At 40.0% G+C, this 27,856-nt stretch overlaps 1 protein-coding gene across 2 annotated transcripts in view; it reads left to right on the forward strand.

Annotated features, from left to right (window-relative positions):
* LOC124721326 (contactin) overlaps positions 1-27,231 on the forward strand; it is a 158,666-nt gene extending 131,435 nt beyond the window's left edge. For both annotated transcript variants that reach the window (XM_047246239.1, XM_047246238.1), the window contains exons 20-22: positions 293-426; positions 7,832-8,015; positions 24,508-27,231. In XM_047246239.1, coding sequence (XP_047102195.1) covers positions 293-426; positions 7,832-8,015; positions 24,508-24,614 — 425 coding nt within the window. In that variant the 3' untranslated portion in view covers positions 24,615-27,231. The remainder of the gene's footprint in view (positions 1-292; positions 427-7,831; positions 8,016-24,507) is intronic.
* The last annotated feature ends 625 nt before the right edge of the window (positions 27,232-27,856 follow it).

Below are 27,856 nucleotides of genomic sequence, written 5' to 3' on the forward strand. Positions count from 1 at the left end.
GTAGCAAGTATACTGATGAAATGACTGTATTATTATCAGTTACATGTTTTGTGTAATTTCTGTGTCATGCACTGCTCTGGATTGCAATGACAGCAATTAGTATTTAATTTTCCACTGTTAACAAAATGATTTGTTGTGTCTGTGACAGTCATGTTGTAGTAATTTTATTGTTTTTTTTCGTAATGGCTTTGTACACCCTAGCTCTGAAGTTACCTTCACGCAATAAAGAGTAGCATATTCAAATGAATAAGAAATTAATAAATTATTTACAGTTTCTGACATTTAATTTCAGAGCGAACATACAGGAAAGCTCCTCAAAAGCCTCCATCGACAGTGCAAGTATTTGGTGTGAACCCTACAACTGTCAAGGTACTGTGGCGATATGTTGCCCCATCAGCAGAGGAAGAACCAGTCATTGGTTTTAAGGTATGTCTTAACAGATTGTTTGATGTGTAGTTGGTCATGATGTTTGTGTGACAAATACAGTAGTGTACACAAATTCTTGGAAAATCCACAAATACAGTTATTGTAAGTAGCATTGGTGAGCTCTGTACTAGATTTAAAAAAGAAAAAAAGAAACATAAGTTGTTTTAAAAAGATAATTTGATTGAGAAAATGGTAAAATTACACGGAGACACAATGGCTGGCCACTACTGATATTCAGGAGGCAAAATTTAACTACTGGCGATAGACACATGAAAAGTAAAGGTCATTTACTTCTCAGTCTGTCCTTCCATTGTTTTCAAACTAAATCTAGCTCAGTGCTTACTATCTCTGAACTCCGACTCTGATTCCTTCCCCTTCGTATTTGCCTCCCCTCAGCCTAACAACTGCTGGGTCCATCTCAACCTCAGGTCTGAGTGACTCTCCCCTCCTTCACAACATTCCAAAATCTATCCCATTTTCCTCCCTGGGGAAGGAGCTTGCAGTTCCATAAGCTAAGAATAGTTTTTGTATTTTTTTCTACTTTTAATGTGCGTATTAGAAATGTAGAAATTGTCATACAATACTGACCAATGACATTATGAGGTTAGTAGCATGTAAATCAAAATAAATAAAAGTGTAATAGCCAATATTTGTGAGGCACATGTTTGATTATTTTTCGTAACAATTAAGTGCCTACCACATTCATGTTGGTGGTGCTGCTTTTTAAAAAACTACTTGATCATCTTTGATGTAATCATAATGGATTTTACCACTATTTATTCATACTGGTTATCAAAGACATGAATTTAATACATGGTACAGTAGAATGTAGTATCCAGAAATCTGAATGAGCGTACAGGCAGAAGTTTAGCAGACGTTATTCTGATTAGAAGAAATTTATGACCACAGATAGAAACATTTGAGAAACTGGCTTAAAGCTACACACAGTTGGCCAGTCATCAAGAAAGAATTGGTTACTCTTTAGAATTTGAGAAGTGATGTCATGTGGAAAATAGAAGAGAATTGATTAATGAGCACTTGTCAAGTTGCCCATGAAGTGCTCACTGAAGAACACAATTTTTAGAGCACTGTGAAACAGCAAAAGCAGCATTTGCAAGCAATGAGGCCCTGTGATTTTGAACCTATAGTTCAATTCAGTCAGTGGATATCCAGCTCATTTATGCAGTGCCGAACTTCTTGGTGTTTATACTTTTCATGAATGAGGTCTCTAATAATTGTGATGGTATTTAAGCTGCCACAATAACCATGTTTGAAATGATGAAAATCCATACACCACATTTCTGTCTGATCACTAGCAATGACTCCCACACAGTTTATGGACTGGAAATGTACAAGATGAACTAATTGAACATCATTAGCTGCCACCTTGTTTTAATGGTGCTTGTTACTTGATATTAATTTGAAATGTGCTGCCATAGTTTTTGGAGACTGTATCTCTTGTCCACCATAAGATGCAATTTTGTCACAGCAGTGTACCATCCTATTTCAACAATAAGGTTTGTGAATATCTGAGCAACAGATGTCATTGTATTAAAAGTGGAAGTCCTGCCCTGTGGCCAGTGTGATCACTGCTATCTAGATATAGCCCCGATACCAACTTCTCTGAATTGTGTAGGTGGGAGTTGTCCTTACAACATGTACTCCTGGCCTCAATCACAGCTAGCCCCTGTCTAATATCCATCTCCACACCTATTCCCACGTCCCTCACTTCATTCATTTCACACTGCCACCATCCTCTCCCGATAGATATCTAGATACCTATGGGAATACATGGACGTCATTGGAGCATGAAATCTCAGTAGAAACTGAGTCTCGTTGTACAAATTGCAACAGGCATATTTGAGATAGTGAAAATTTTATGCGGCATGGTAATGCACACATAAGTGCTGATGATCATCACTTTTAACAATTGCTTTGAGCTTAAACTACTGCTATGAGATGTATGTTGTTTATGTCAATAAAAAAATAAATATTCATTGACAAAGTATTCAGTTTAGATTCCTCTAAAATATATAGCCCAGTTGCTTTGGATACCCCATATAGAGCACAGCTACACCAAATCGTAAGCCATCCAATTTATTCTGTATCTCTGTGTTGTTGTGTTATACACCGATGCAGTAAATAGAGAATTAAGACCACCTCATTGGCAAGTTAATAGTCTCGGGCACATAATATGCAAACAACTTTTTTTGTAGCACTAATACTGTAGTCAAAGATTGTAGTTTCCCAGCACACTAAAAGATTAAAACATCCACAAAATACTTACACAATTACAGTAATATAATATATTGAGTTACTTTTCTTATGTACAACACATATTTACACAACTTTCACAGTGCCTTGTTTCTTGAGATACCTGTAATCAAAAATGATAGTCTGCTTTTTAGCACTGTTGGATTTTAGGTTCAAAGTGTCCATCTCCTATTGATTTACTCTGTCTATAACAGGGCTGTCCACTCCAAATGCTGTGACAAATCTCCGGACAATGTTGATGCTGGCAATAGCTTCACTGAATGATGGTGTTTCCATTTCTTCATCCCCAATATCGTCATCTTCTTCAATATCTTCATCATTCTGCTTTACTTCAGCTTCGTAGATTTCCTCAACATCTCAGATGTATGCAGTGATGGCATCATCATCGCAAGCTACAAATTCATCAAAAGTGATGGGGAAATTGTTAGATACCTGCACCCAATTGTGCATTCCACTACTGCTTTGTCACCTTCTTTGTCGTGAGTGCTCATTTCATTAAATCCAGCCTTTTGAAAGCAATTTGACATAGTTACCTTAGTTACCATTTTCCAAGCTCCTGTGAGCATGTGTATTGGTTGCAGGATGTTCAATTTAAGCACTTTATTCCTATCAATAAGCAAGTGCTTTCAGGACAAGAGCTTTCCAATACTTGGTTTTCAGGCTATGAATAATCCCTTACATCCATGGGCTGGAGTCTGCTAGTGCAATTTGCAGGAAAGAAATGCACTTTCCCATTCTGCAGAAATCCTAAGTCTGTTGGATGAGCAGGACACTCGATCACAAAGAGAACAACCGTCCTGTTTTTAGCACCCATTCGTGCATCAATAGCTTGCAAGAACTTTTTGAACAAGTCCGCAGCCATCCAAGCACTTTTGTTGCTATAATGCTTAGATAGCAGCATAGCACTGTTCTTAAAGCAACGTGGTTTGTGGAACTTTCCAGTTACTGTGGGATCCAGCTTGTCGCTGGCATCTGCATTGCTGCATAAGAGAACAGTAATTCTCTGCTTGCTCATTCTTCCTCCATGGCATGCTTCTCCTTTAACACTTAAGGTTTTAGAGGGCATGAGTTGGTAAAACAGGCCTGTTTCATCCACATTGTACACATCCCGAGATTCGAAATCTTCCAAGAGGGGTGGTAGCACCTCTTCTTTCCAGTGTTCAACACTTTCATCACTAACTGCTGTACTCGCTCCACATACTGCCCTGCAAGTTATCCCATAGCATTTTTTGAACGTATCCAGCCAACCATTCAAAGCTTTGAATTCTGTTAGCCCAAGTTTCCCTGATATTGTAGATGCTTTCATTTTTATCAATGCCCCATCGATTGGTAAATTTTCAGCATGTGCTCTCTTGAACCACTCCATTAGCTTCGATTCCATTTCTTCATACAGCGACTTTTTAACATTTTTTCCTCTGCTTTGCTTTTAAACTGCACTGTGTTTCTCGATCCAGAATGTTCTCCTTGTTCTTCAATATTCCTGAGAATGAAAACTGTGCAAGTCCCAGGCATAGAGCCATTTCACTTACGGGCACATTTGCGTTTCTCTCCACTTCCTGAATCAAGTTCACTTTCTCCGTGACAAATAGAGGTTTTCTTTTTGTTGCCATAGTCAATTTCACTACAACAATGAATGTGAGTGAGCAAACTGATATACAGCTGGATTCTCCACGCAGTACACAGTAATACACGAACTGATGCAAACTTGCATAAACTGACGCTATACTGTAATGCTGCTATGAACGTACAGACTCCGACAGAGCTCGGCCATGTGCAAGCATGCAAAGCGGCGCAAGTGTTAGCATGCTGTACATAGTTAGTCTTTGGCTATGGTCGGCTAAGTTCAAGCTTGCTCGTGCATGTAGTGAGGAATCGATATGGAAGATGATCGACCGTATCCAATATAAATGCTGGAGTTCATGGGTTCTTAAAGCCCGTATTACACGATGCTTGCATTTGGAGGCAAAGCCTACGGAAGTTCCGAAAAATCCCGCTAGTAGCCACCACAAGTACTGTAATTACCGTATTTACCCGATTGCAAGTCGACCTCGAATGCAAGCTGCACCCCAGAAATGAGACTCAGAGAAGAAAAATAAATAAATAAATAAAAATTAATCAAATAAAATAAAATAAATTTTACCGTGATTTCAAGCCGGACTTCAAGTGAAAGATATGGCTCATCATATGATGGATAGAGTATTAAGTGGCCCTACCTCTCAGGGATTTGGGACACTTAAAATTACAATTACATCGCAAAACACTGACGACAGTGAAAATTCACGATATCTATCAAAATATAGTATTCCTGATCTACACGCACATGAGCTGTGAGCAGTGACGTCACAGACATGCTCGCTGCACTGCATACTGAAGCACAGTCATGATTTTTCATGTTTTATTATGAACGCTAGTGACTCCTTGTTGCTACTTTTGTACAAAGTATCATCCTCTCTGCCATCAAGCATGTTAGAAATACAGTATTTATCAAATGCCAGACGAACAGTTTCACTTGGGAGACCTTTCCAAGATTGACTATGCACACGCACACTTGAGACATCTTGCACATTTAACATGTCCTGTAGGTGTTAATTGCCTATCTTCTTTCATTAGGCACCGTGTATACATATTTTTCTGCTTGTCCATAAAAAGTTTGTTTAAACATCTAACGGATGCAGAATGGATGTCATCCATTCTGGAATTACAACCAAGTCCGTTTATACCTCTGCTAATATTCCCCCCCCCACCCCTCCACCCCCCACCCCACCCCGCCCGCCCGCCACAGCTGGTGTACAGTGATCTGCGTACAAATCTAACACAAGCATATGTGGCAAACCTAGCAAAGTACCAGAACGACGTTGCCAGAGCGGTCTGATCCACTCTAAAACCATGTCCTCCGTGAACCAGTCTTACATGTGAAATGAATGGTGGCTGTTTATGGCCATCGGCCGTACAAGCCAGCATGTATTTCCGGTGCGCAGTTTGATGATGTAGCACTGAAATGGGACGAGTTTTTTCCCCATATTTTTCAGGCCCAATTGTGGCACCCTTTAAAATCCTGGATTTTCTGACATGCTTTTACTTGAATTATTTCTGCTTCCTCACAAAATTCACTATGAATTCAATCTCATTGTGGCAGCCACGTTGTGGTCCAGAAAATTCTTTTCTGTTGCTGAAACAAGCTGAAAGTTGTTAGTTTTGCTGTCTCCATGTCTTACTGAAGTTCAAAAGCAAACTGAAACAAACATTTTTGCGAGCACTGCTCTCATTAGCTGGAGTTGTCGAAATTTAAAGCCAAGCTTGTCAAGTTTCTTCAAAACGTCCGTTTTGATGGTATATATGTAAAGAGATTTTTTTAATTGCTATGAATATTTGAAGAATTGCTAAATTCACACATGATAAAAAATACCTTAACATTCATTACTCAAAACTAGCACAATGGCTTCTGTGGCGGCTTCTAGTGGCAAAAAGCAGCAATAAAGGCCACAAGCACTTACGGCAGAAACTAGCGGCATTTTTCGGAACTTCTTAGGCTTTACACCCGAATGTAAACTGCATGCATCCATGCCGTTGAAGGGTTAGAAAGACAGTGGTGCACAAAAGATTCTCATAGTGTTTATTACTGACAGTACAGGTAACAGGACCCATCTACTTAAAAAAAAAAGGTCCTGCGACAAATGATGCCATCAACTCGTACTATGCAGTTATCTGTGCACAATGAAGCAGTACTACTTGACGTGTGAGCCGATTTTCTGTTGCCCATAATCTGCATTTCTGCGTATTGTCGTGCCCTTGGAGATGGAAATGGGCCCATCTATACACAGTATGTTTCATGGAAAATCATTGTGCAATTCCATGCAAGCAAGAAATTCTAGAGCATACGTTTGTTTTACTGGAAGGTAAGCATGAAGCAATCCCTGAAGATGGGTTATTTTGTATGGAAAGCAATGCAGGATCCTTCGTAGAATTTTGTGCACCAAGAGTTGTTTTTATGGGGCAGTCAACTGGACAAGTCCTTTTTGGAAAAATGAAGAAAACCGCAGGACAGTTGCTTAATCCACACACTCTATTGTGTACACGACAGGTTTCAAAACCATTACAGTTCCATCATCTGGTGTAAAAAAATAAAATCACATAATCATCTGAGGTCATCCTCACCCTAATGTTGTTATGGAAAATAAAATGGACAAAAATTCCATAACAGCCATACCTCTCACGTTGTTATGGAATTTTTGTCCATTTTACATTTTTGACACAAAATCTTTGGTTCCATGACAACATTGGGGTTAGGTTGACCCCACATGATTAAGTGATTTTATTTTTTATGCCAGATGGTGGAATTGTAACTGGTCCGAAACGGCCATGTACCCAATAAAGATAGTGGATTAAGCAACTGTCCAGTGGTTTTCTTCATTTTTCAAAAAAGAATTTTATGCACTCTGCTCACAGGCATGTCCAGTGTTCGGACAATTCTGCGTGCACTGGATGTTTGCACACGACCATTCGACCCCTCCTACAGTGCTGTGGCCACATCATCTACTGCCACAATGCACTTTCAAAGAAATCCCCTTTGTGAATATCATAATCATTTTCTCCAGACCATTGGCAGACAATCAGACCAACACCTTTTCTCATACCTTTGAGTATCTGGAACTTCTGCAGAGCTACTGGCACACAGTTACTGTACTTGTTACTTGTAAAAGAGCTTTACATGCAGTGCAATCATGTATTGAGGCAGTCATGCCAAACATCAGAGATACAGACTGAGGAACAGCCGTGTACCCCACATCTTTTATTTTGCATATTCTGCCACTTACAGCACCATCTACAGAAAAATTTTTGTTAAATTCTTTTGTCTCCACAACTTTTCCCCCTTCTTTGATAATAATCCAGTCAAATTTGATATCCTTCAGAGCAGTGGTTCTTTTTTAAAGCATTTTGAAACTGGAACTCCAAGTACGTCAAGAGAAACCCCTGGCATCACATGTTTGATTTGCACTAACGTAATTTTGTTATGCCTTGTAAAATATCATTGTTTTTTGTTTCTGAAAATCTTTGTTCCTTTCATCTTCTATATATTTAATTTCACTCTCTTTCTCTCCATTTTTAATTTATTTATGTATTTATTTTCCAGGTCCGTATTTGGGAGATTGATCAAGACATGAGCACAGCAAATGACACAATTGTTTATGTCGGTTCCAAGCTAGAAGCATATGTGGATAATTTGTCACCAGGTAAAATCTATCACATGAGGGTCTTGGCATTTTCAAATGGAGGTGATGGTCGAATGTCTTCTCCGGCATTGACTTTTCAGATGGGTAAGTGTTAATTTTTCCTGAAGTTCAGTAAGATATTATTTAGTTACAGTGTATGGTTAGATGATGATTTACCATGTATTGCATGGTGTTGCCATTTGGCAACAAACCACAAATTTATGTATAATGGTAGGGAAACCACTCATATATGCATGATATCACCTTCTCGTAACACATACAGTGCAACTGCATCAAGCTAAACTGAGTTTAGCTTCATTATGTTGGCAGAAATAGTTCAAAATCAATAATCTCTGCTGCAGGTCTCGTGCATGTAAACATACACGAAAGAAGCTGAAAGAGAGAATTATTTTTGCCACTAAGATTTTTAAGGTATGTGAAATGATGCTTGATGATAACAAAGATTATGTTTCTATGGCACTGTAACGGTAATTAATCAGTATTTTCAAATTGTTTCCATTTGGCAACAAACCTAAAATATCGATTAAGTCAAAATTTAGAATGAAATTTTCACTCTACAGCGGAGTGTGCGCTGATATGAAACTTCCTGGCAGATTAAAACTGTGTGCCGGACCGAGACTCGAACTCGGGACCTTTGCCTTTCGCGGGCAAGTGCTCTACCAACTGAGCTACCCAAGCACGACTCACGGCCCATCCTCACAGCCTTAGGAGACAAGGTACTGGCAAAAGTAAGGCTGTGAGGACGGGGCGTGAGTCGTGCTTGGGTAGCTCAGTTGGTAGAGCACTCGCCCGTGAAAGGCAAAGGTCCCGAGTTCGAGTCTCGGTCCGGCACACGGTTTTAATCTGCCAGGAAGTTTCAAGTCAAAATTTATATGTTCAACATGTTACATAGTATTTTGTGTGTCAGACCCTACCTCAGGGCAATTTTTTTCCCCACTGAAATTCATGTACTAAAAAACAGCCATGCAATAGAGGGTTAAACAGTTTGCATCTATGAACTCCTATATCTTCAACACTTCTTTTTAAATCACTTCTGAACCAAAGTTCAGAAATAGATTAATACAGGTGCATACATTTGTTTATTATTCCAGGAGGGTTATTGAGTAATTCATTCTGGAAATCTCTGTAACTGTTATAAGCCTCCACTGTGTTCTAATTGCTACGATATTATGTTAATCAATCATTTTTCTGGATCTTAAAGACCTCGGACAGTGGCAAGTTCATTGATTCCTACATAGTTGGAGCATTTGTGAAAACAATCACAGATCTTCCAGCATTCATTGTCGTAACTGTAGGAAACTTTGTCCACTTAAAAAAAAAAGAATGTTAACTTTTATTGTGACAGGACGATGTGTACCACAGTGCTCAGCTTCATATGTAGTAAAGTGGGAACTAAACTATGTAAAAGAAAACTGTTCATCATCAGTACTGATATTACAAACCAGGAGGAGACACCCAGTGCTCCAGGGATAACAAATCCTGACTAATCGAAACCTCTAATATACTGTATGAAGTGTACTAGAGGAATCATACAAGCCTGAATGCAGTGATGATGTGTGTTTTAGTGTGTGCTATGCTCATACAGAAAGAGGGTACTGTTCATCCAGTAAAGCAAGTTTTGTCCCGACCTCAGGATTACATCCTCTAAGATAGTGGTGATCTCTCACACACTTGAAAGTGACATACATTGGTCTGATGAAAACGAGCATAAACTAACATGTCTACTCTGGTCTCCACAATTGCCAAATGTTAATCTTATTGAGCCATTATTGTATTTATTGGAGACAGACTTAGAATGTCTCATTTATTCACTTACCAAGCAAGTGACTGGCACAGTGGACCTGCATTTGGGATGAGTGGGGTTCAAACCCGTATCTGGTCATCCAATGGATTGTCTGTGATTTCCTTGAGGTGAATGTCAGGCTCTTGCCTTTGAAAAGAAAATGACTGATTTCCTTCCCCATCCTTGTAGTATTTGAACTCTTGATCCATCTTCAATGACTTTGTCATGGACGTAACATTAAATCCTAATGTTCCTTCCTTGTGTGGTTTATTCATAATTCACCTTTAGCTCTGACTGTGCCTAAAGCAATACAGGGAAGAACAGCTCAGTGACTGATTAAATTTTCATTGGTGTCTCAGTACTGATTAGATTCAGTGTGAAAATGGCTAAAGGCCCCTGTAAATGCTCAGATGTTTTTGATAAAATTGCTATTATCTAGCCATGGATTTGCCAAGCAACCCCATACATGTTCAAACAATGTTTGTCAGTTTAACCTCACTTTGAAGTAGACACTATTCGTGTTTGTGTGTAGTTTGAGCATAGTGAGTACAGCCACAAATGCATACAAAGAAGTCCTGTCATTGACTTTGGCACTATGTTTAAAGAAGAATAAATTAAGTCTAAAGTTATTAAGTCCCTCCTGAAAGAGCAAACTTAGCCATCAAGTTCACTCTTGTCTAGCCATGAATGTGTTAAACAAGCACATACATGTACTAAGAAAGCTGGTCAATTTAACCTTACTTTTGAATCAGACACTTATTTTGTACACTGTCTTTTGCCACTAATGGGAATGGCTACAGATGTTGATAGAGCATTTCTAACGTTGCCTCTGCACTGTGTTTAAAGAAGAAGAAAACAAGATGCTGGTCAAGGGAATGGTTTAAAATGATAAATATGCAACTGGAAACCTGTTAATGGGAATGTTTCAGATAGAACCTGATGATTAAAAAAACTTCCTGCAGATGGGCAGTGAAACGTTTAATAACTTGTTCATCATTACTTCAACCTCACATTGAAAAAGAAGACACAAAGTATGCAAAAACTTATTCTCTTCTACTTGGTCATTTAATGACAGGTCATTAAAATACCTCAGTGTGGGAACATATAGCCCATATCGTCCATGGAAGAACCAGAGAACTTAAATTTCTTTTATTTCATTCCACTCCACTTGTATGTGACTGTATGTGTAAAATATTGATTTTGTTCATAACCTCTTCATGTGTAATATATGGCTAGGTAAGATATGGTACCTCTACTATTTTAATAATTGTCTGTGCCATTTTGTTTTTATACTTGATTGTAGTTTTCATAGTAGCAGAAACTCACGATAAAGTGAGATAAATCATAATAAATCAATTTTTCACTAAAAAAATGTGGTGAAACATCAACACAAACAATGTCTGCCATCTTGTCAAACTTTCTGTCAATCAGAATTTCTCTCAAACACATCAGAAACAATCTATGCTTGACAAACACGTGAAACTGCACCATACCTGGCCAAATATTTGACAAGCGTAGTTAAGTTTCACAAAATGTTTGATCGTTTACGGGGACCTTAACAGACCTCCAGCACTGACATACACAATTCGGCAGTAGCTTGTTACAGAGAATGTTGTGAAGCACCAGAGATGTGGTTGAAGAGGCTGGGAGTATGAACTTTGCGAGCAAGATACACAGAAGAGAGTCAAAATCATGTATGGGATATAATGAGGATAGTGTCTGTAGAGCAACATATGTATTCGCTGTATTGAGAGAATAAAAATGTTTGTGTCAGTACTGAATGAATGTAATGGAAGGAATAATGATAGCAACTCATTGTATAGTTACAGAGTTGAGTGGCTGACAGGCACAAACGCAAAAACTAAGCTTTTTCATGATGTCCTTCTTCAGAGCTAACCAGTACAGCACGTGCGCCCATGCACACGCATGTGTGTGCTCGCGCGCACACACACACACACACACACATTGTCTCAGTCTTCACCATTGTACCAGCACTACATGCAACATTTGTACGGTGTAGTTTACTGGGACAGTGTAGCCATGGAGTGGTATGTGTGTTTGTATGTATATTTTGTCCTATTTCTCTCTGAAGAAGGACATCGACCTAGAGCATAGTAATGTTTTCAGTCTTGCAGTCTCATATTTGTGCCTTTGAATGATCAGCATCTCCACTATATGGTCAGTTATTACCTTCACTCCTTCCATTAATTATTTTCCACCCAGGACTTTCTATTATTACATTTACTGATACATAAAAAACCTTGGTTATTGTGGTTGAATTGGAAATTAACCTTGCTGCACAATACGAATTAGTCTCATGTCCATAAGGTAAAGGTCTCCAAGATGAATAAGAAACATTGTTGTGCTAACATGGTATTGCAACAAGAAACAAACACAAGTGTAAAAGCATTAAATAATTTACAGACAGTTGCCTGAATAAATTCGTTCTCTCTCTCTTGCTTTCTTTCTTTCTCTCACTTCAAGATTAAATGTAATTTAAGCAACTATTACACAAAAAATACAAATGCTGTATCAGTTAAAATACCAGCACAGCATCTGTCATGACAGTCAGCTCGTGGTGGTGGTGGTGTTGTGAGAAGCTTGAGATAAGTTATATCTAGCACAACAAGAAAGCAGATAGGTTTTTGCCAAAGACTCTCATTATAAAAATTGTGTTCCAGAATCGGTGGGTTATTACCCGTTCCTGCCTCTCTGAAGAAACTGGAACAATTTGTGGATAGAATGTTGTAAAAATCCCATTGACCAAAATTCAACATGGACTAATTTCAAGGAAGATAAAATTTATTTTTGGGTGTCATATGTGGCCTTCCAGAATTTAGACAAACTATGGTATTATTTTAACTTCAGACCAACACATGGTCACAGAAGCACTTCAGATGCATACAATGTATATTAATAGCATCCTCTCACATTACATCATGAAAACAAGCTATATGTTTTTTTCCACATGGACCCTTAAAGTTCCTCTTACTAGTGCCTTCACAGTGGTACACTAGTGTCTATAGAAGAGTCAGATGCAGTAGTTTCTGTAGAAGAATCACAGTTGATGCATAACTATTTTTATTGATGTTTTTAATACCTAATCCTCATTGAATGCTGTGCAGGTTGTAAACTTCTGAATTCTGATAGCACCTCCACATGATGATAGATGCAAAACATGGTAGTCAGATTTCAGTATCTGTGCTCCATTTGCTTCATGGTATTTTACATTTCCTTCATGCCGGAACCTTTGTGTGCATTATTGACTAACAATTCTGGTATCATTTTAAATTTATGATGCAGAGACAAATCTCTCTCTCTCTCTCTCTCTCTCTCTCTCTGTGTGTGTGTGTGTGTGTGTGTGTGTGTGAGAGAGAGAGAGAGAGAGAGAGAGAGAGAGAGAGAGAGCTAATATTCTCGAGTAATATAGGTTGTATACCATCTTTTGTGGCTGTAATAAAAGTATTATTTAGGCCGCACACATTTTGCTTTATTTTAAAGCACCTTCAGTGGCTTTAAAATAAAGCCAAACACATATATTACAGTTGCAAGAGGTGGTATATAACCTATAACTTGTATAAATGTGGCTGCAGAAGAGAGGCCTAAAAACAAAAAATAACTAATATTATGGATTTCTGTTAAGCTTCGGGATAACCTTTCATCAGTTCCACACAATATTAGCATCTGCAACTATTTTATCCATTATGATATGTTGTGGAGACCACTAATCAAAATAGAAATATTACTATTTCTGTGTCAGTCACAAATTTCCTTATCCACTTTAGATTTGGTCTGTTACACCACCATGGACAGAAGGAATCTCTTACATAACTATTCTCAGAGGTAAACATTGATGATCTCTTGTGACAGGTTATGGAGTGATCAGGAGGTTACATTGTGCCTTGTGGGCACAAGAGGTACAGGTTATGTGCTGCATTGTAATGTGAGATGTTGTCTAAGCCCGTCACTGTACATGAATTGATATGATAATAGCTTGTATTTCAGTGGTGTTCAGAAACATAGTGATGAGCTTGGGTTAGTACCTCCATTACTGTGTTGCTCACAACACACTGAATGTCACCAAAATAATCCCCTTTCAGGGCACACAGGATGCTTCGTTAAGACCATTTATACAAGTTATAGGCTATATACCACCTTTTGCAACTGTAATAAAAGTCTTAGAATATATCTGTTTGGCTTTACTTTAAAGCCACTGAAGGTACTTTACAATAAAGCAAGTTAAGTAACAGCTCAGAGTGAAAATATTGGTAGCATCAGATATAAATTTTCAGTAGTGTATTTTTTGGATAAGTATAAGGTGTTCTCTCTCTCTCTCTCTCTCTCTCTCTCTCTCTCTCTCTCTTTCTTTCTCTTCCCCCCCCCCCCCTCCCCCCTCTTAATTGAGTTTCGATATTGTATAATAAATTGTGCTTATTGAACATTTTCTTTAAGATACAATTAATAATTTTGTATGTTACTTCTTTTCTTAGGAAACTTTGTTTCTTAGTGCCTTTGTTACAAGGATTTGTGGAGAAGTCTTACTTGGAAGTAAGATTTATAATTATAATACAGTGCATGTGTGTGTGTGTGTGTGTGTGTGTGTGTGTGTGTGTGTGTGTACACACGTGCACACACGTTTGTGAGTGTGGTGCTTTTCTGTCTTTCCAGTGCTGTTGTGCATGCTGTTACAAGACTGAGTTACTATAGAAATGAAAAAATACAGATTCCCTGTAAGCTTTGTTGTCAAAATATCTTTGACTGTTGTAGTGTGGTCTAAAAAAGAATGTTACATTGCGAACTGTTTCATGGTCTGTGTTGGCATGTGTTAGGTATACATGCTTAAGCATGAATTTTTGAGTACTTAGAAGTCCACATTTGTTGGATGATTAATAGCATGTGTGTAAGATATGTGGTGTTTGGTTTGTCGTGTTTCGTACAGTTGACACGGTGTAGTACGGGCTGTGAGATGTGTGTCCAGTGAGAAAACTGGACACTAATTGGAGTGAGAGCACACAGCTCTGCTACTACCCACCTTAAAAATATTCGACAATTGAGTGACACATACCTGTTATCTTCCTTTTCTGTAATTAGAGACTATAACAACTGGATTCCTATTGTGTCAGTGATACTGCTGGCAGGTGACCATGTCATTGCTTTCACTGGCGCTTCTAGCACATTTGCTGCCACTGTTATTACTATCACTACCATCACTTTAATAAGTCGATTGAGATAAGCGTCCATATTGGTCAACTTCTATACTTTGTTCATGTGACTCTTGACTTAGAATTTATGGGGTTTGTCCAGAAACGTCAGGACTGTAGGGTGGCTGTGCACCTTTGTCACACCAATCTTGGTCAGGTAGGCAGTGACAACAAAGGCAGTGTAAGCTGGAAAATTGTCATGGAGCAGTCTGCACAAAGTAGAGAACTCCTTTCAGATGCAGGCTGCCCTGCAATTCAGTTTCTGAAGCACTTATTTGTTAAATTGAGCATTGACAGTCTGACCAGGGGGTCAGGTGCACTCTCCCCATTACATCAGAAAAAACTATGAGCATGGACTTCACATGAGACTTGCTCGTGTGAACTTTCTTTTGGTGCAACGACATCATTGCCATTCCGTACTCTGCCTCTTTGACTCCAGATTGTAGTGAAAACCCCCTGACTGATCCCCAGTGATCATGTTGTCCAGGAAATTAGGGTCATCTTCATACAATTGCTTGAATGCTTCACACACTTCCACTCATTGTTGCTTTTGCACATTGGTCAAAACTGTGGGCACAAGTTTTGCACATATCTTCTGATACAATTTCCTGGGCAACCATTTTTGGCAAGTTCAATGATGCCAACATCAAGGTAGCACTCTTTCAGTGGTCTGAATTCAGTAACTGGTGCATATGAGACTCATGGTCACATGTTCATGATCCCCCCAGGGGGCTCGCCGCTATACGGCAGGTTCGTGCTTGGCTACCAAGGGGCCCCAGCCTTTGCAGCATCTTTTTCCTTCTGTGCTGCATGTCTATCCTCTTGCTGTTCCTTTTCCTCTCCCTTGGGGAACATGCCTGGCATGTTTTTGGGAGTGTGTTCTGCATTTGCAGTAGCTGACATCAGAACAGTCTCTCCACTGTTTTTCATTCCTTTTTTTCTTTCTTCATTCACCTTCTCCTACTATTCCTGCACTTCTGCGTTTCAGGTTCCTCTTTTCCTTCTTCCTCCCTTTGCACTCCTGAAGGCTGGCCCACGTGTCTGATGTGTAACAGATGACTGGGTAACATGTAGTTCCCAGCCCCGTGTTGACAGGTAGGGTTCGCATGTACCACCTGGTACAGGCCAGGCCCAGGGAGGGGCGCTTGCCTAGCTGCTACCTTCCCAAATTGCTAATTGGTCCCTCTGTCAGGTGTTTGGTAGGTGTGATCTGAGGTATGAACAATCACCTAAGGCGGGTGAGCTCCCCTCTGAGGGGGGCCCCCAGTTGGAAGGAGCATGCCACGGAGACACTGGCAATCATGGAGGATTTTCTCGCAATGTGGCAATCATCATCTTCACAGTCAACGTCTACCAAACGAAAACGGAATGAAGCTCACGATTCAAAGACTCTCCCAGCTGCACGACAGTACATCGTGGTTTCACGTACTGAAGATGGTCAGTCCTTTGAAACAGTAAATCATTTTGTTATTCGGAGAAGTGTTGATGCACTTGCCAGCCCTATGAAATCCTGCTCTCGTTTACACAATGGCACTTTGCTTTTGGAGTCTACTTCTGATTATCAAGCACAACAATTGCTTTCTGCTTCACTCTTCTATGGCTATCCTGTTCGCGTCGAGGCCCATCGAATGCTGAGTTCTTCCCATGGTGTTATTTACACTAGGTTGCTTGACAGTCTGACCAAGGCAGAAATCCATATGTACCTCTCTGATTAGGGTGTCATTGCAGTCCATTGAGAGATGAAAAAGGTAGATGCATCCTTAATGCCCACATGCTCTCCTTTTCTCACTTTTGATAGTGTGGTGCTTCCGCCAAAGATCAAAGCAGGTTATGAAGTTATCACAGTCTGACCGTACATTCTGAACTCGATGCGCTGCTACCAGTGTCATCGTTCCAACCACATTCGAATGTCCTGTCGACTCAGGGCCAAATGTGTAACCTGTGGTGGGGAAGCTCAGGGGCGATAGTCCGCCTCTTTCTCCCCGCTGTATCAACTGAAATGGCGACCATGCTGCCTCCTCTCGAGATTGGCCCGTGTATCTTGATGAGTGGGCTATCCAGGAGATCGAAGTCAAGGAAAAAGTGCCTTACCTGGTCACTTGCAAGTTGTTGACTAGTTACAAACACTGCATTTTACTACCTGGCACTTACAGTACTGTTGTTGTTACATCTCGCTCTATGAAGGACATAGCCACACAAACATACGACCTCAAATTCAGCACAGCGGTTGTAAAATCACCCAGTGTCATGGTAGTGCCCCCCTTTCCTCCTCCAGCTGTGCAACAAGCCACCAAACGTTCACCTCATGTGGCGGAGTCACCTGCTACACAACTGGCAGGGCAGAAAGGACAGGAGGAATACTGCCATGAAGAGTTCCTACATCATTCCAGCTAACAAACTTCTGAGGTTTCCTTTGCCAACCGGAAAGGCTCCAAGAAGTCAAACAGTCTTCTGCTTTGCCATCTAGGCAGTCTTCTTCAACAGTGTCACTATGTGATACCCTCGCCCGCCTGATCTCCGTGTCACCGGTGCACACAGCTGACCTCCGTGTCACCGGTGCACACAGCTGACTTCCGTGTCACCGGTGCACACAGCTGACTTCCGTGTCACCGGTGCACACAGCTGACTTCCGTGTCACCGGTGCACACTGCTGACCTCCATGTCACTGGCGCACACCACCAACTGTTTTTCTGCCCTGGCCCCGCAGGCCGAAAGATGGAGACTGCCAACATCTCTGTAGATCTCATGGAGCAAGATCCTCCAGCCTCTGCGCACAGTAGCAGTGAGTCTTCGAAGGCTGGCACTTCATTTTTTTTCCTTCCTCCCCTTTCCTTGTCATGACTCTCCTCCAATGGAATGTTCGTGGCCTTTGATCCAACAAAGACGACTTAGGGGTGCTCTTAGAATCGCAGTGTCTGATTGTTCTCTGCCTCCAGGAAACAAAATTGCCTCCTCACGACCGCTTTGAGCTCTCGAATCTCTTCCCAGTCTGCTTTGACCTTCCCCCCGAGGAGAGCATACCATCTCGTGGGGGAATCACGCTGCTCATCCGGAATGACATTCGTCTCCTCACTACCCAGCTTCAAGCTGTTACAGTCCTCATTTTCCTTCCTCACTTGACCTTTTCCCTTTGTGCTGTTTAATCCCTCCATCATTCGGTGTCATCAGGGCACATTTCCTCCAGCTCATTGGGCATCTCCCTCATCCCTTTCTACTGCTTGGTGACTTTAATGCATGGGCTGAGGTGTCCAGCGGCGCAATTCACGTGTGGAGACATCCTCTCTGCTGATCCTATGGTGGCAAACTGTTTTTGTTATAAACAGTTGTGTGCACAGTGTCGTCATGTTCTTCCGGATAGCAAGAAGCTAGCTGGATTTCATTTACTGGTTCGTTTAACAGTTCCATTCCATTTTCTGTCATGTGGGCCAATCTCTCATGGCTCTTTGGGACCAAGGTCCATTCCCCAGTTTCTGGCCTGACAGTAGCAGACGATGTCATAATGGACCCTGTTGCTATCTCCCAACACCTTGGGCCGCCATTTTATGGAGATTTTGAGCTCCTCCCAGTGTCACCCTGCCTTCCTCCAACAGAAACGAGTGGAGGAGGCTTGGGAGACACCCTTCTCGTCTCACAATAGTGAGTGCCACAATGCCGCCTTTACTATGAGGGAGCTAGATCGTGCTCTCACTTCATCCCAATCCTCCACCCTATGGCCAGATGATGTTCACGTTCAGGTGTTGCAGCACCTTTCTCTTGCGGACAAGCACTTTCTCCTTCATATGTACAATCGCATCTGGGCAGAGGGCACATTTCCCAGTCGCTGGCATGAAGACACTGTCATAGCCATACCTAAGCCTAGTAAAGAAAAACACCTTCCTTCTAGTTACTGCCCCATTTCTCTCACCAGCTGTGTTTGCAAGGTTATAGAACGTATGATTCATGCTACGCTGGTATGGTGGGTCAAGTCTTGCAATTTACTAACCACTGAACAGTGTGGATTTCGAGCACTCCATTCTGCGGTTGACCATCTCGTCACTTTTTCCACTCGTGTCATGAATGGTTTTCTGCAGATATACCAGAATGTGGCCATGTTTTTTGATTTGGAGAAAGCCTACGACACCTGTCGGAGGATTGGTATCCTCCGTACTCTCTACACATGAAGCTTCCGAGGCTGCATGCCCTGTTTCCTTCAGGAATTTTTAAAAGTGTGTGGGTTCTACCTTGTCGGACACCTTTATCCAGGAAAACGGCGTGCCTCAGGGTTCTGTCCAGAGTGTCATCCATTAACCTTATAATGGCCTGTCTCGCGCCAGGCATCTCCAGCTCCCTTTTCGTTGACAATTCTGCAATCTATTGCAGTTCTCCACGGACTTGAGTCCTTAAGCGGCATCTTCACTGATATCTCAGCCGGTGAATTTCTGGCAGCGCCATTGGTTTCTTCTAGTGTCTTTACATCTTGGGCCCGTTTTCTTCCATTCAATGAAACTACGAAATTTCCGGGGCTCATGCTCGATAGGAAACTTTCTTCATCCTCCCACGTGTGCTACCTGGCAGCCCTCAGTGTCCTTTGTATCCTCAGTGGTACTTCCTGGGGAGCAGATAGAACCACCTTCCTCCGTTTATACTGGTCCCTTGTCCGTTCGAAACCAGAATATGGGTGTTTCATTTGTGACACCATGTCAACACCGTCCACCATCACGGTGGCATCCATTTGGCAATTGGCGCCTTTTACTCTAGCCCAGTTGAGAGAGTGTATGCAGAAGCTGCCAAACTACCACTGTCATACCGGCGTGAATTTCTCCTCAGCAGATATGCATGCCATTCGTCTGCCGTGCCTGGTAACCCATCCTATGCCTCCTTCTTAGATGACTCATTTGATCGCCAGTGTGGGGTGCATCCCTCTTCTCTGTTACCTCCTGGAGTTCACTTTTGGCTCTTGCTCTGGCAGCTTAACTTCACGCCACCTACCACTATCCAGATGAGTGTGAACCCTTCACCACCTTGGCTTCATGCAGTGGCCTGTGTTCATCTTGGCCTTCATTTGCTTCCTAGGGACATTACTCCAGCCTCGCTCTGTTGCCATAAGTTTCACAACCTTCGCACGGAACTTTGTTGATAGTACCTTTGTGTACACTGATGGCTCTCGAACTGACTGTGGTGTCGGGTGTGCTTTCGTCATTGGCACCGATTATTTTCAGTATCGACTTCTGGAACACTGCTCAGTATTTACAGCAGAGCTTTTCGCCCTGTATCGGGCCACGCAGTGCATCCAGCGACACTGGCTTTTCAATTGCGTCATCTGCTCCAACTCTCTGTGCCCTTCAGAGCCTTAGTATGCTGTACACCGTCCATCCCTTAGTGCAATGGATCCAGGAAAGTGGTCACTTGCTCACTCTCGATGGATCCACTATGATGTTTATGTGGATTCCTGGTCGCTTCGGTCTGTCGGGAGACGAGGCCGTTGACACTGCTAGTTCTTCCATTCCCTCCGATGGTCTCTGTGTTGCCATCTGTCAGCAGGTGGTGTCACTTTGGCACCACCACTGGCCCTTCCTTCGTGGGAACGAGCTCCGGGGAATTAAGCCTCTCCCATCGGCTCGGGCAACCCCTCGTCTTGGCCCTCTTCCTGCGAGGAGATCGTTTTAGCTAGGCTGCATATTGGGCACTGTCATTTTTAGCCATCGCCATTTGTTAAGTGGTGCTCCCCCACTATTATGTGCTCATTGACCTCGACTTCTGAACAGTTCACTATTTCCTGATGGAATGCCCTTTTTTAAATGTTTGCTGCCTGAGTTATTGGCCATTTTAGGGACTGACGCGCTGGCTGTCGACTTTGTTTTACTTTTTATCCATCGTAGCAGTTGGCGAAGGACATTTAACCTTTAGTTCGGGACCTCCGTTTCTCTGTGGCGTATTTTATGGACCTTCCTCCAAGTCCCTGTTTTTAGCTGTCTTTCCTTCCATCGATTGGGCTTAACATGTAGTCATTTTTTTTCTTCTTAATGTTCTTTGGTTCTGATATGGGCACATATGACCTTAGTTGTTTTTGCGCCCTAAAACAAAACAAAATAACCTGTTCACGATGTTGACAGGTATCCTGCACGGGCTTCGTCACCGACCTCCTCCTGACCTTTTCTAAGTATCTTGTGCCACCTTTTTGACTGTGATATGGGAAGGCAATCATCCCCAAAGGCTTCCTCGAGCATTCCAAAAGTTTCGAGCAGTCTCTTGTGTAGCTTCACATAAATCTTAAACCGTATAGTGTTGCTCAACATGACCACTACATAGAGGTTTACAGAAGAAGCCATCCTAACTCTCCAAGAGCACAGAGGTAATTGAAATACCTGCTGCTGGAAAGCTAAGGGTCCCTTCCCAACTGGTGCAACTGCTCTGCAACACAGTCGCGTCACAAACGAGAATGTGACCCATTACTTTCTGGACACACCCTGTACTTACTACATACTTTCTTTGCAACAGAAAAAAATCATTCACAATTCAGTAAATGTTGTCTTGGGAGAATCAAACAAGCTATGTCAGTGCAGAGACTGCCACTGAATTTCTGATATAGCTCCTTCCCTCACAGTACAAAGCCAGTGTGTAATTGGTGTTGGTATTGACATCATAGCCCGTGCTACATAACCTGAATTACTATTAAGCATTTAACTACTAAAAGTTATTAAGATTGTGGAGAATATAACTATATGCAGCTTGCATGTTTGTAACAGTGTTTATCATAATACTGGAAAGGCCTGATTCATATACCATTGGCACATCATTTTAGTCTGTTAAGACTGCTGCAAGTTGATGGCTACAGCTGTTGGGGCAGTGAGGGATGAGGTCTGTACCAGATTCTTCATTCTGAGACAGTCATTTAATTGATTGCTAATGGTGTTCAGATTATGGGCAGGAAGGAGAGGAGGTGGTTAAAACTTGTCCACATGTGCCAAATTATGCTCAAACAAGGCTAGTATTTGATCATACAGTGCAGGCTTTCACAGCCATTATGTACATCCCTGGTAACTTTTGTTTTTCGGGCACTAGGCCATGGTTCAAGGTATATTTGTATTTCAGTGAACTGTTAATATAGCTAGTTTTTTTAAGTAGAATTTTATGTTAAATGGTAATTATAATAGAAAGACTGATTATTTAATAAAACAAGTGGGTGTTCCTTCTAAACGAGGGGTGTCCAGCCAAGTACAGCAAGAGCGGCAATGTTAAAAATAAGAAGAGGATACACCAATGATAGAATAGCATCTGTGGCGGGAGTTTCAAATGGAAAATATCCAATTTATCGTCACTTTTCATAAATGAAATTTTATGGAATTTTTTGATAGACACTCACTTCTTGGGCCACATTGATACTTGCTTTGGGTCGCATGAGGGACATGGTTTGGGCATCCATATTCTGAACTAAATGAGTAATACTCACTATTTAGACTTTTCGATTAGAATCTGGTGATTCTTACCATTCATTGGGAAGGATGTCCAAAATTACATTTTGGCTGTCTGTTAGCAAGTAACATTGTTAATTATGTGTAATAGATTCCCTTATGGTTTTTGAGACTGACACACAATAACATAGCCCAATCAAATGAGATGAATGCTGGGGACCACAGTGGCGCATTTTTTACCAAAATATAGTCACAAGGCCATTACTCAACATCTCATGTATGCAACAAAACACAAATGAAAGTTTGCTTGTGTGTGTGTGTGTGTGTGTGTGTTTGTTGTGCGCGCACGCACACGTTTTATACGTACATGGTCTCGTGACATTCCTACTGAAGCTATTACCATGTGATTTAGTCTCCAACTTTAAATTCCTTTACAAAAATGTTGTGTAATCCATGTTTCCTGAGAAAATATTGCCTAGAACATGTGATGTGGCAACATTCAATGTTGAGGATACACAGGCTTCAAAGATATTATATTGAAAACCTGTTAGCCGGCCGGAGTGGCCGAGCGGTTCTAGGCGCTACAGTCTGGAACCGCGCGACCACTACAGTCGCAGGTTTGAATCCTGCCTCGGGCATGGATGTGTGTGATGTCCTTAGGTTAGTTAAGTTTAATTAGTTCTAAGTTATAGGGGACTAATGACCTCAGATGTTAAGTCCCATAGTGCTCAGAGCCATTTGAAAACCTGTTAGTAGCACAACAAAACCCTTTTTTTAAAAGAGTATATCCATGTTTAACTTCAACAGTGCTGGAGGCGAAAAGATTGGTGCATCAGCTTGTCACAGACCTCCTGTGCAACGTTACTTAAAGTACAAGTGGCAAGATTGGTAATCTTGCACAGTGGTTCCATTTGGTTGCAGATATGGCCTCCTTATTTGAATCTTGTGGATTTCTTTCTGGCTGACCATCTGGTGTTGTTTGTGTGTGACAGCAACCAACAAAACAGGAATTGACAGCACTCCTCTGTGCAGCAATGACTACCAATTGCGCTCACACATTGCAGAGTGCTCTCTCATATGTTTTTACTTTCAGACGTTAGTATTGTCCCCAGTGATAACCGTCCAGAAGAAGGCTTGTAAATATTTTCAGTGGTTTTCATTGTAGTGTGCTACAATATATCTGTGGTTGTAGCTGCATCAGATTCTGCTTAGCACTATATCTCTGTGTAAAAAAAAAAAAAAAATGCCCCAGTGGTTAATAAGATGAGTTCAATGCCAAAATGTGTTTGTATGTAGTATTAAGTAAAATTACACTGAAACCAGTAAATTATACACCTATCGAAACTGGCTGGGTTCAAGCTAAAGATCTTTGGTATGAGGAATGACGACTTTACCACTCAATTATTGAAGACCCTAGAGTTTTGAAATAACACTCAACCACATTGTCCATATTGCAGTGTTGTCACATCACATACTTTATCTTATTTTGTTGCAAAAGATGGATCCCACATGGTGAAGAGTTTGTGGTGCCAACTTTCAAACATCCAGGGTGTGTGTGTTTAAAAAAAAAAAACTATAAACTATAATATGTTTATATACATTCTCAATGAAGGGCACACGGACAGGGACACACACTGCAACACAAGAACATTCAGACAATCTCATAAGCAGATATATACTTCATTTAGAGGACTTATTTTTTTATGCTGTCTTTGTCTGTGATGATGTACAAACCAACTTTCTAATCTGTTTATGCAGAGTCAGAAGATTGTTACCATTTTGTAGCACTTGTCTCTAAAAGGTGAATGAATGTTATTAATCACACTAAATTATTGTTGTAAGAGTTATTGCATGACATTCACTTTCTAATTATTTCAATTTATAGGACATAAACCGAAATCGAAACGTGAGGTGTACAGAGCCTGTGTTGTTATACTAAATTATTTGTTTTGTTACCACAGTGTCGAACAGGACTTGTCTTGTTCACTAATATTTGAAAAAATTAACTGGTGCAGTTATTATTTCACAATTTGAGACAATTAGACCATCTTTTTTTGTGTGCTTTTTATACTGATCCACAGTTGTTGTATTTAGATAAAGGTACTCTTTGGAAATATATATCAATTATTGAGCAAGCTTGTCCTCTGATATAATTTTTGTTACTTTTAACAGACATTAATTAGAGTTTTTTCCTCTTATAGGTGATGAGTCTCTGCTGAATGGAAGCAATGTAGTTGCTGTCAAGTCATCAGTGCTTGTGATAGTATTTGGTTTCCTTTTGCTTCTGAAGCCTTTGGAAATTGTGTAACTAAGCACAAGTTTCTACACCGTAAGTGCCTTTATAGTCATACAAATTATAGTTCAGATGTGGAATCTCATTAGTGGTTACACTTCCCTTCGAGAACAGTGTTTGAATTGTTAGAAGGTATTCATGCTGATATCAGTTGCTGATTTGGTATATCTGCGAGAATCAGCATAAACAGTTTCACAGAATGCCAGTGCCTGTTTGTTACATCTGGTAATCTATTGCCTTTGTTTGGGTTGTATTTAAATATTGGAAAAGATTAGATCTACTTTACTGATCAATTATACGCATTTGTTACTCTCATGTCGGTATCCTTAGACTGTTTCTGTAATGTATTTAGCTGACAATTGTTAGCCCAAATGTTAGTAATTCTTTATCAATTACTGAATCAAGACTGTAATATATTCAAAATATTTTATGCTTAAAGTGAAATATTTTTGCTTAATTTTTAATGAATACCACATTTTATATAAAAAGTCTTTTTCCGTCCACATCTGTGATTATGTTTCCGTAACTAAAGTATTCTCTCTTCTTGAGTTGCAATTTTTGTTATACCAGAAATTGGGCTGCAAAACTTGTTTCTAAGCAACGATTCATTTCTCTGTTTCATCGTACGTTGTATCCTCTCGCCCTCTGCCAACCCCACTCTCTTAACTTTGGGGAAAAGCATATTATTTCCGTGCAGAGACTCTGTTAGACAAGTAGTTGTGCCCAGTTATCTATCTCTAGTATAACAAAAATTATTACTTAAGGTGAGATATTTGTATTTTATTGTACATATCTTGGTGTGTTAAATTTTAAGGGAAACATTATAAATGTCTGGAAAGGATGTAAAAAGATGTGTGCCTTAGTTAAATTTGTGTGATTGTCTCAAACAGATACTAGGGTTATTTCTCATGTGTCACAAAAGTGTGTGAGAGAACTTTGAAATATTTTCAATCCTCCAGTTGTAGTTAGCTATATAAATTCCTTAAAATTGTACTCAAGTATGTTAAAGCTAGTGTATCATTTTGGATGGTACCTAACACAAATGCATCGCATGAAAGTAGGGAGTATTATTGTATCATAAATTATGACAGAATATGTACCACAAATGATGTAAGTAAGTCTGAAATTTCAAGATAATAATTATCTATACATATGATCAAAATAAGTTTGATTGTTAGTATCACAGTATGTATTTTTAATGAATTTGACATCCCCTTGGATTGTACTACCAGCAAGAAAAAGTAGTGATGACAATTAAAATCTCTCTCTCTCTCTCTCTCTCTCTCTCTCTCTCTCTCTGTGTGTGTGTGTGTGTGTGTGTGTGTGTGTGTGTGTGTGTGTGTGTGGAGAGCGGGGGAGCCCCTACATATCTGCTTTAATGGAGGAGATATTCTCATTAGTGTACATGCTGTGTATCATTGTTATGCCTAAGAATATGTACATAAAATGAAGGTAATCTGTTAATTCTGTTATCACTGTACTATCAGCACACTTTTCTTTGTATCCCCACTGGCTTCATGGTTTATTGTCACCAAATCTCTCATGACTTCATTTACCAAGGTTTATAGACTTGCTAGTTGAGCAGTTTTTGCTGTAGCGGAGTAACTATTGCAGCATTAGCAAGTTTAGTTGCCATTTTCCACATCAAGTATATAAATATTTCTTTTATAGCTTCAAAATACTTTTTTCTTTCTGCAGTATATTCATTGACGTCCTAGACAGGTACGACCTTTTATTTCAAAGACAACGTCAGAATAAGCTATGAACTTTGTTGACTTTTAGCAGGAACCTCTAAATTCAGTTTCTCTTGTCATTAACATATGACAAAGAATGGAGACGCACTTTCTTTATCTGCTATGCCAGTTGGGAAACAGTAAAGAAAAGTATTTTGATAACACAAGTGTCTACTGTAGACAGGAATAAGAACAATGAAATTTTATTTTTCTTCTACAGAGAGTATTATATGCACCAGTATTGGTCTTATCGGTATCCGTCCAAACCCGTATCAGTTACGGGTAATGGTGATGGTATTTTATAGGATGTAGTTAATAGATAATGATGTTTAATTATTGTTTATATTTGCTGTGCAATCAGGTGTGTGAAGTGAGGCAGCTCAAACAATTGTCATTTTTAAATTTTTCACGGGAAATTAATGTTTGTGCACAGGACAACAGCTTTAACATTAGACAGTGATGTCATTAACTAACATAAACAAGTGTTTTGTTTGTATGACAAAATAGTTTTATGCAAGCTGTATATAGAAGTGTTGGAAACGTATTACACAAATGTGTCAGTATTTTATTGGACTGTTCAGTAAATTTTATATTCTAAACCAGTAAAACATACGTTAACTGTCTGTGGTTGGAATTATTTTACTGATAGTCCCTAAAATGGGAAGGTTTATTGATGATAAAGTATTTTCATTTGTTAGAGATAACTTACCTCCTTAGATACTCAAATGTATGCAGCAGTTCTTGTATAGTATTATATGTAATCATTTTAAATTCAATACAACAATTTTGTATACAACCAAGCTTTATTAAATGTATTTTATATAATAATGAAAGATCTGGATATTATTTTGCCATGTATGTTCCATTTTTTATCAATAAACTCTTTTTATAGTCTCAAATATTTTATTCATTCAGGAACTGCAGAATATTGCAGTTTTGTGCAGCTGAAGTATTTAAGTCACGCAGAGTACAGTGTAATGTCATATGAGAGTCATCAGTATTTATTTGAAAGAAAAAGACGGTTTGATGATTAGCACCTAATGGCATGTTAACTATTCGTGTGCAATCAACAGACCTATTTTATAAACAGACATCACAAAATTAGAGCTACAGACCTAGATGGAGGTTACCAAGGAATAACACACAACGTAATTGTTACTGTAGCATTCCTTGATCCTTAAGTATCTGATGAAAATAAATTAATAAAATGCAGATTTTCAATTTATTGGTTGTGTGTGCTTCAGGCTGTGAATGAACTGTATTTCCAGTTGTATCGCTAATTATTTGAACAGGTAATCTGCAAGAATTATTGATGTTTCTATATGATTGCTGCAGCATTATTGAGTTCTTGCTATTGGAATATACTGGCATCTAATCTGCATTTCTGTTAAGGTAAGTTTTGAAATGAGAACTCGAATTTGATTTAATGAATAACTTTCCAACTTTATTCTGATCGGCTTCTGAACTACACTTTAACAAAACTTCAACTCAGTTTTGTAACCCACAAAACCACATACTTGCTAC

The sequence above is a fragment of the Schistocerca piceifrons genome, chromosome X, assembly GCF_021461385.2.
Source record: "Schistocerca piceifrons isolate TAMUIC-IGC-003096 chromosome X, iqSchPice1.1, whole genome shotgun sequence".
Lineage (NCBI taxonomy): Eukaryota > Metazoa > Arthropoda > Insecta > Orthoptera > Acrididae > Schistocerca > Schistocerca piceifrons.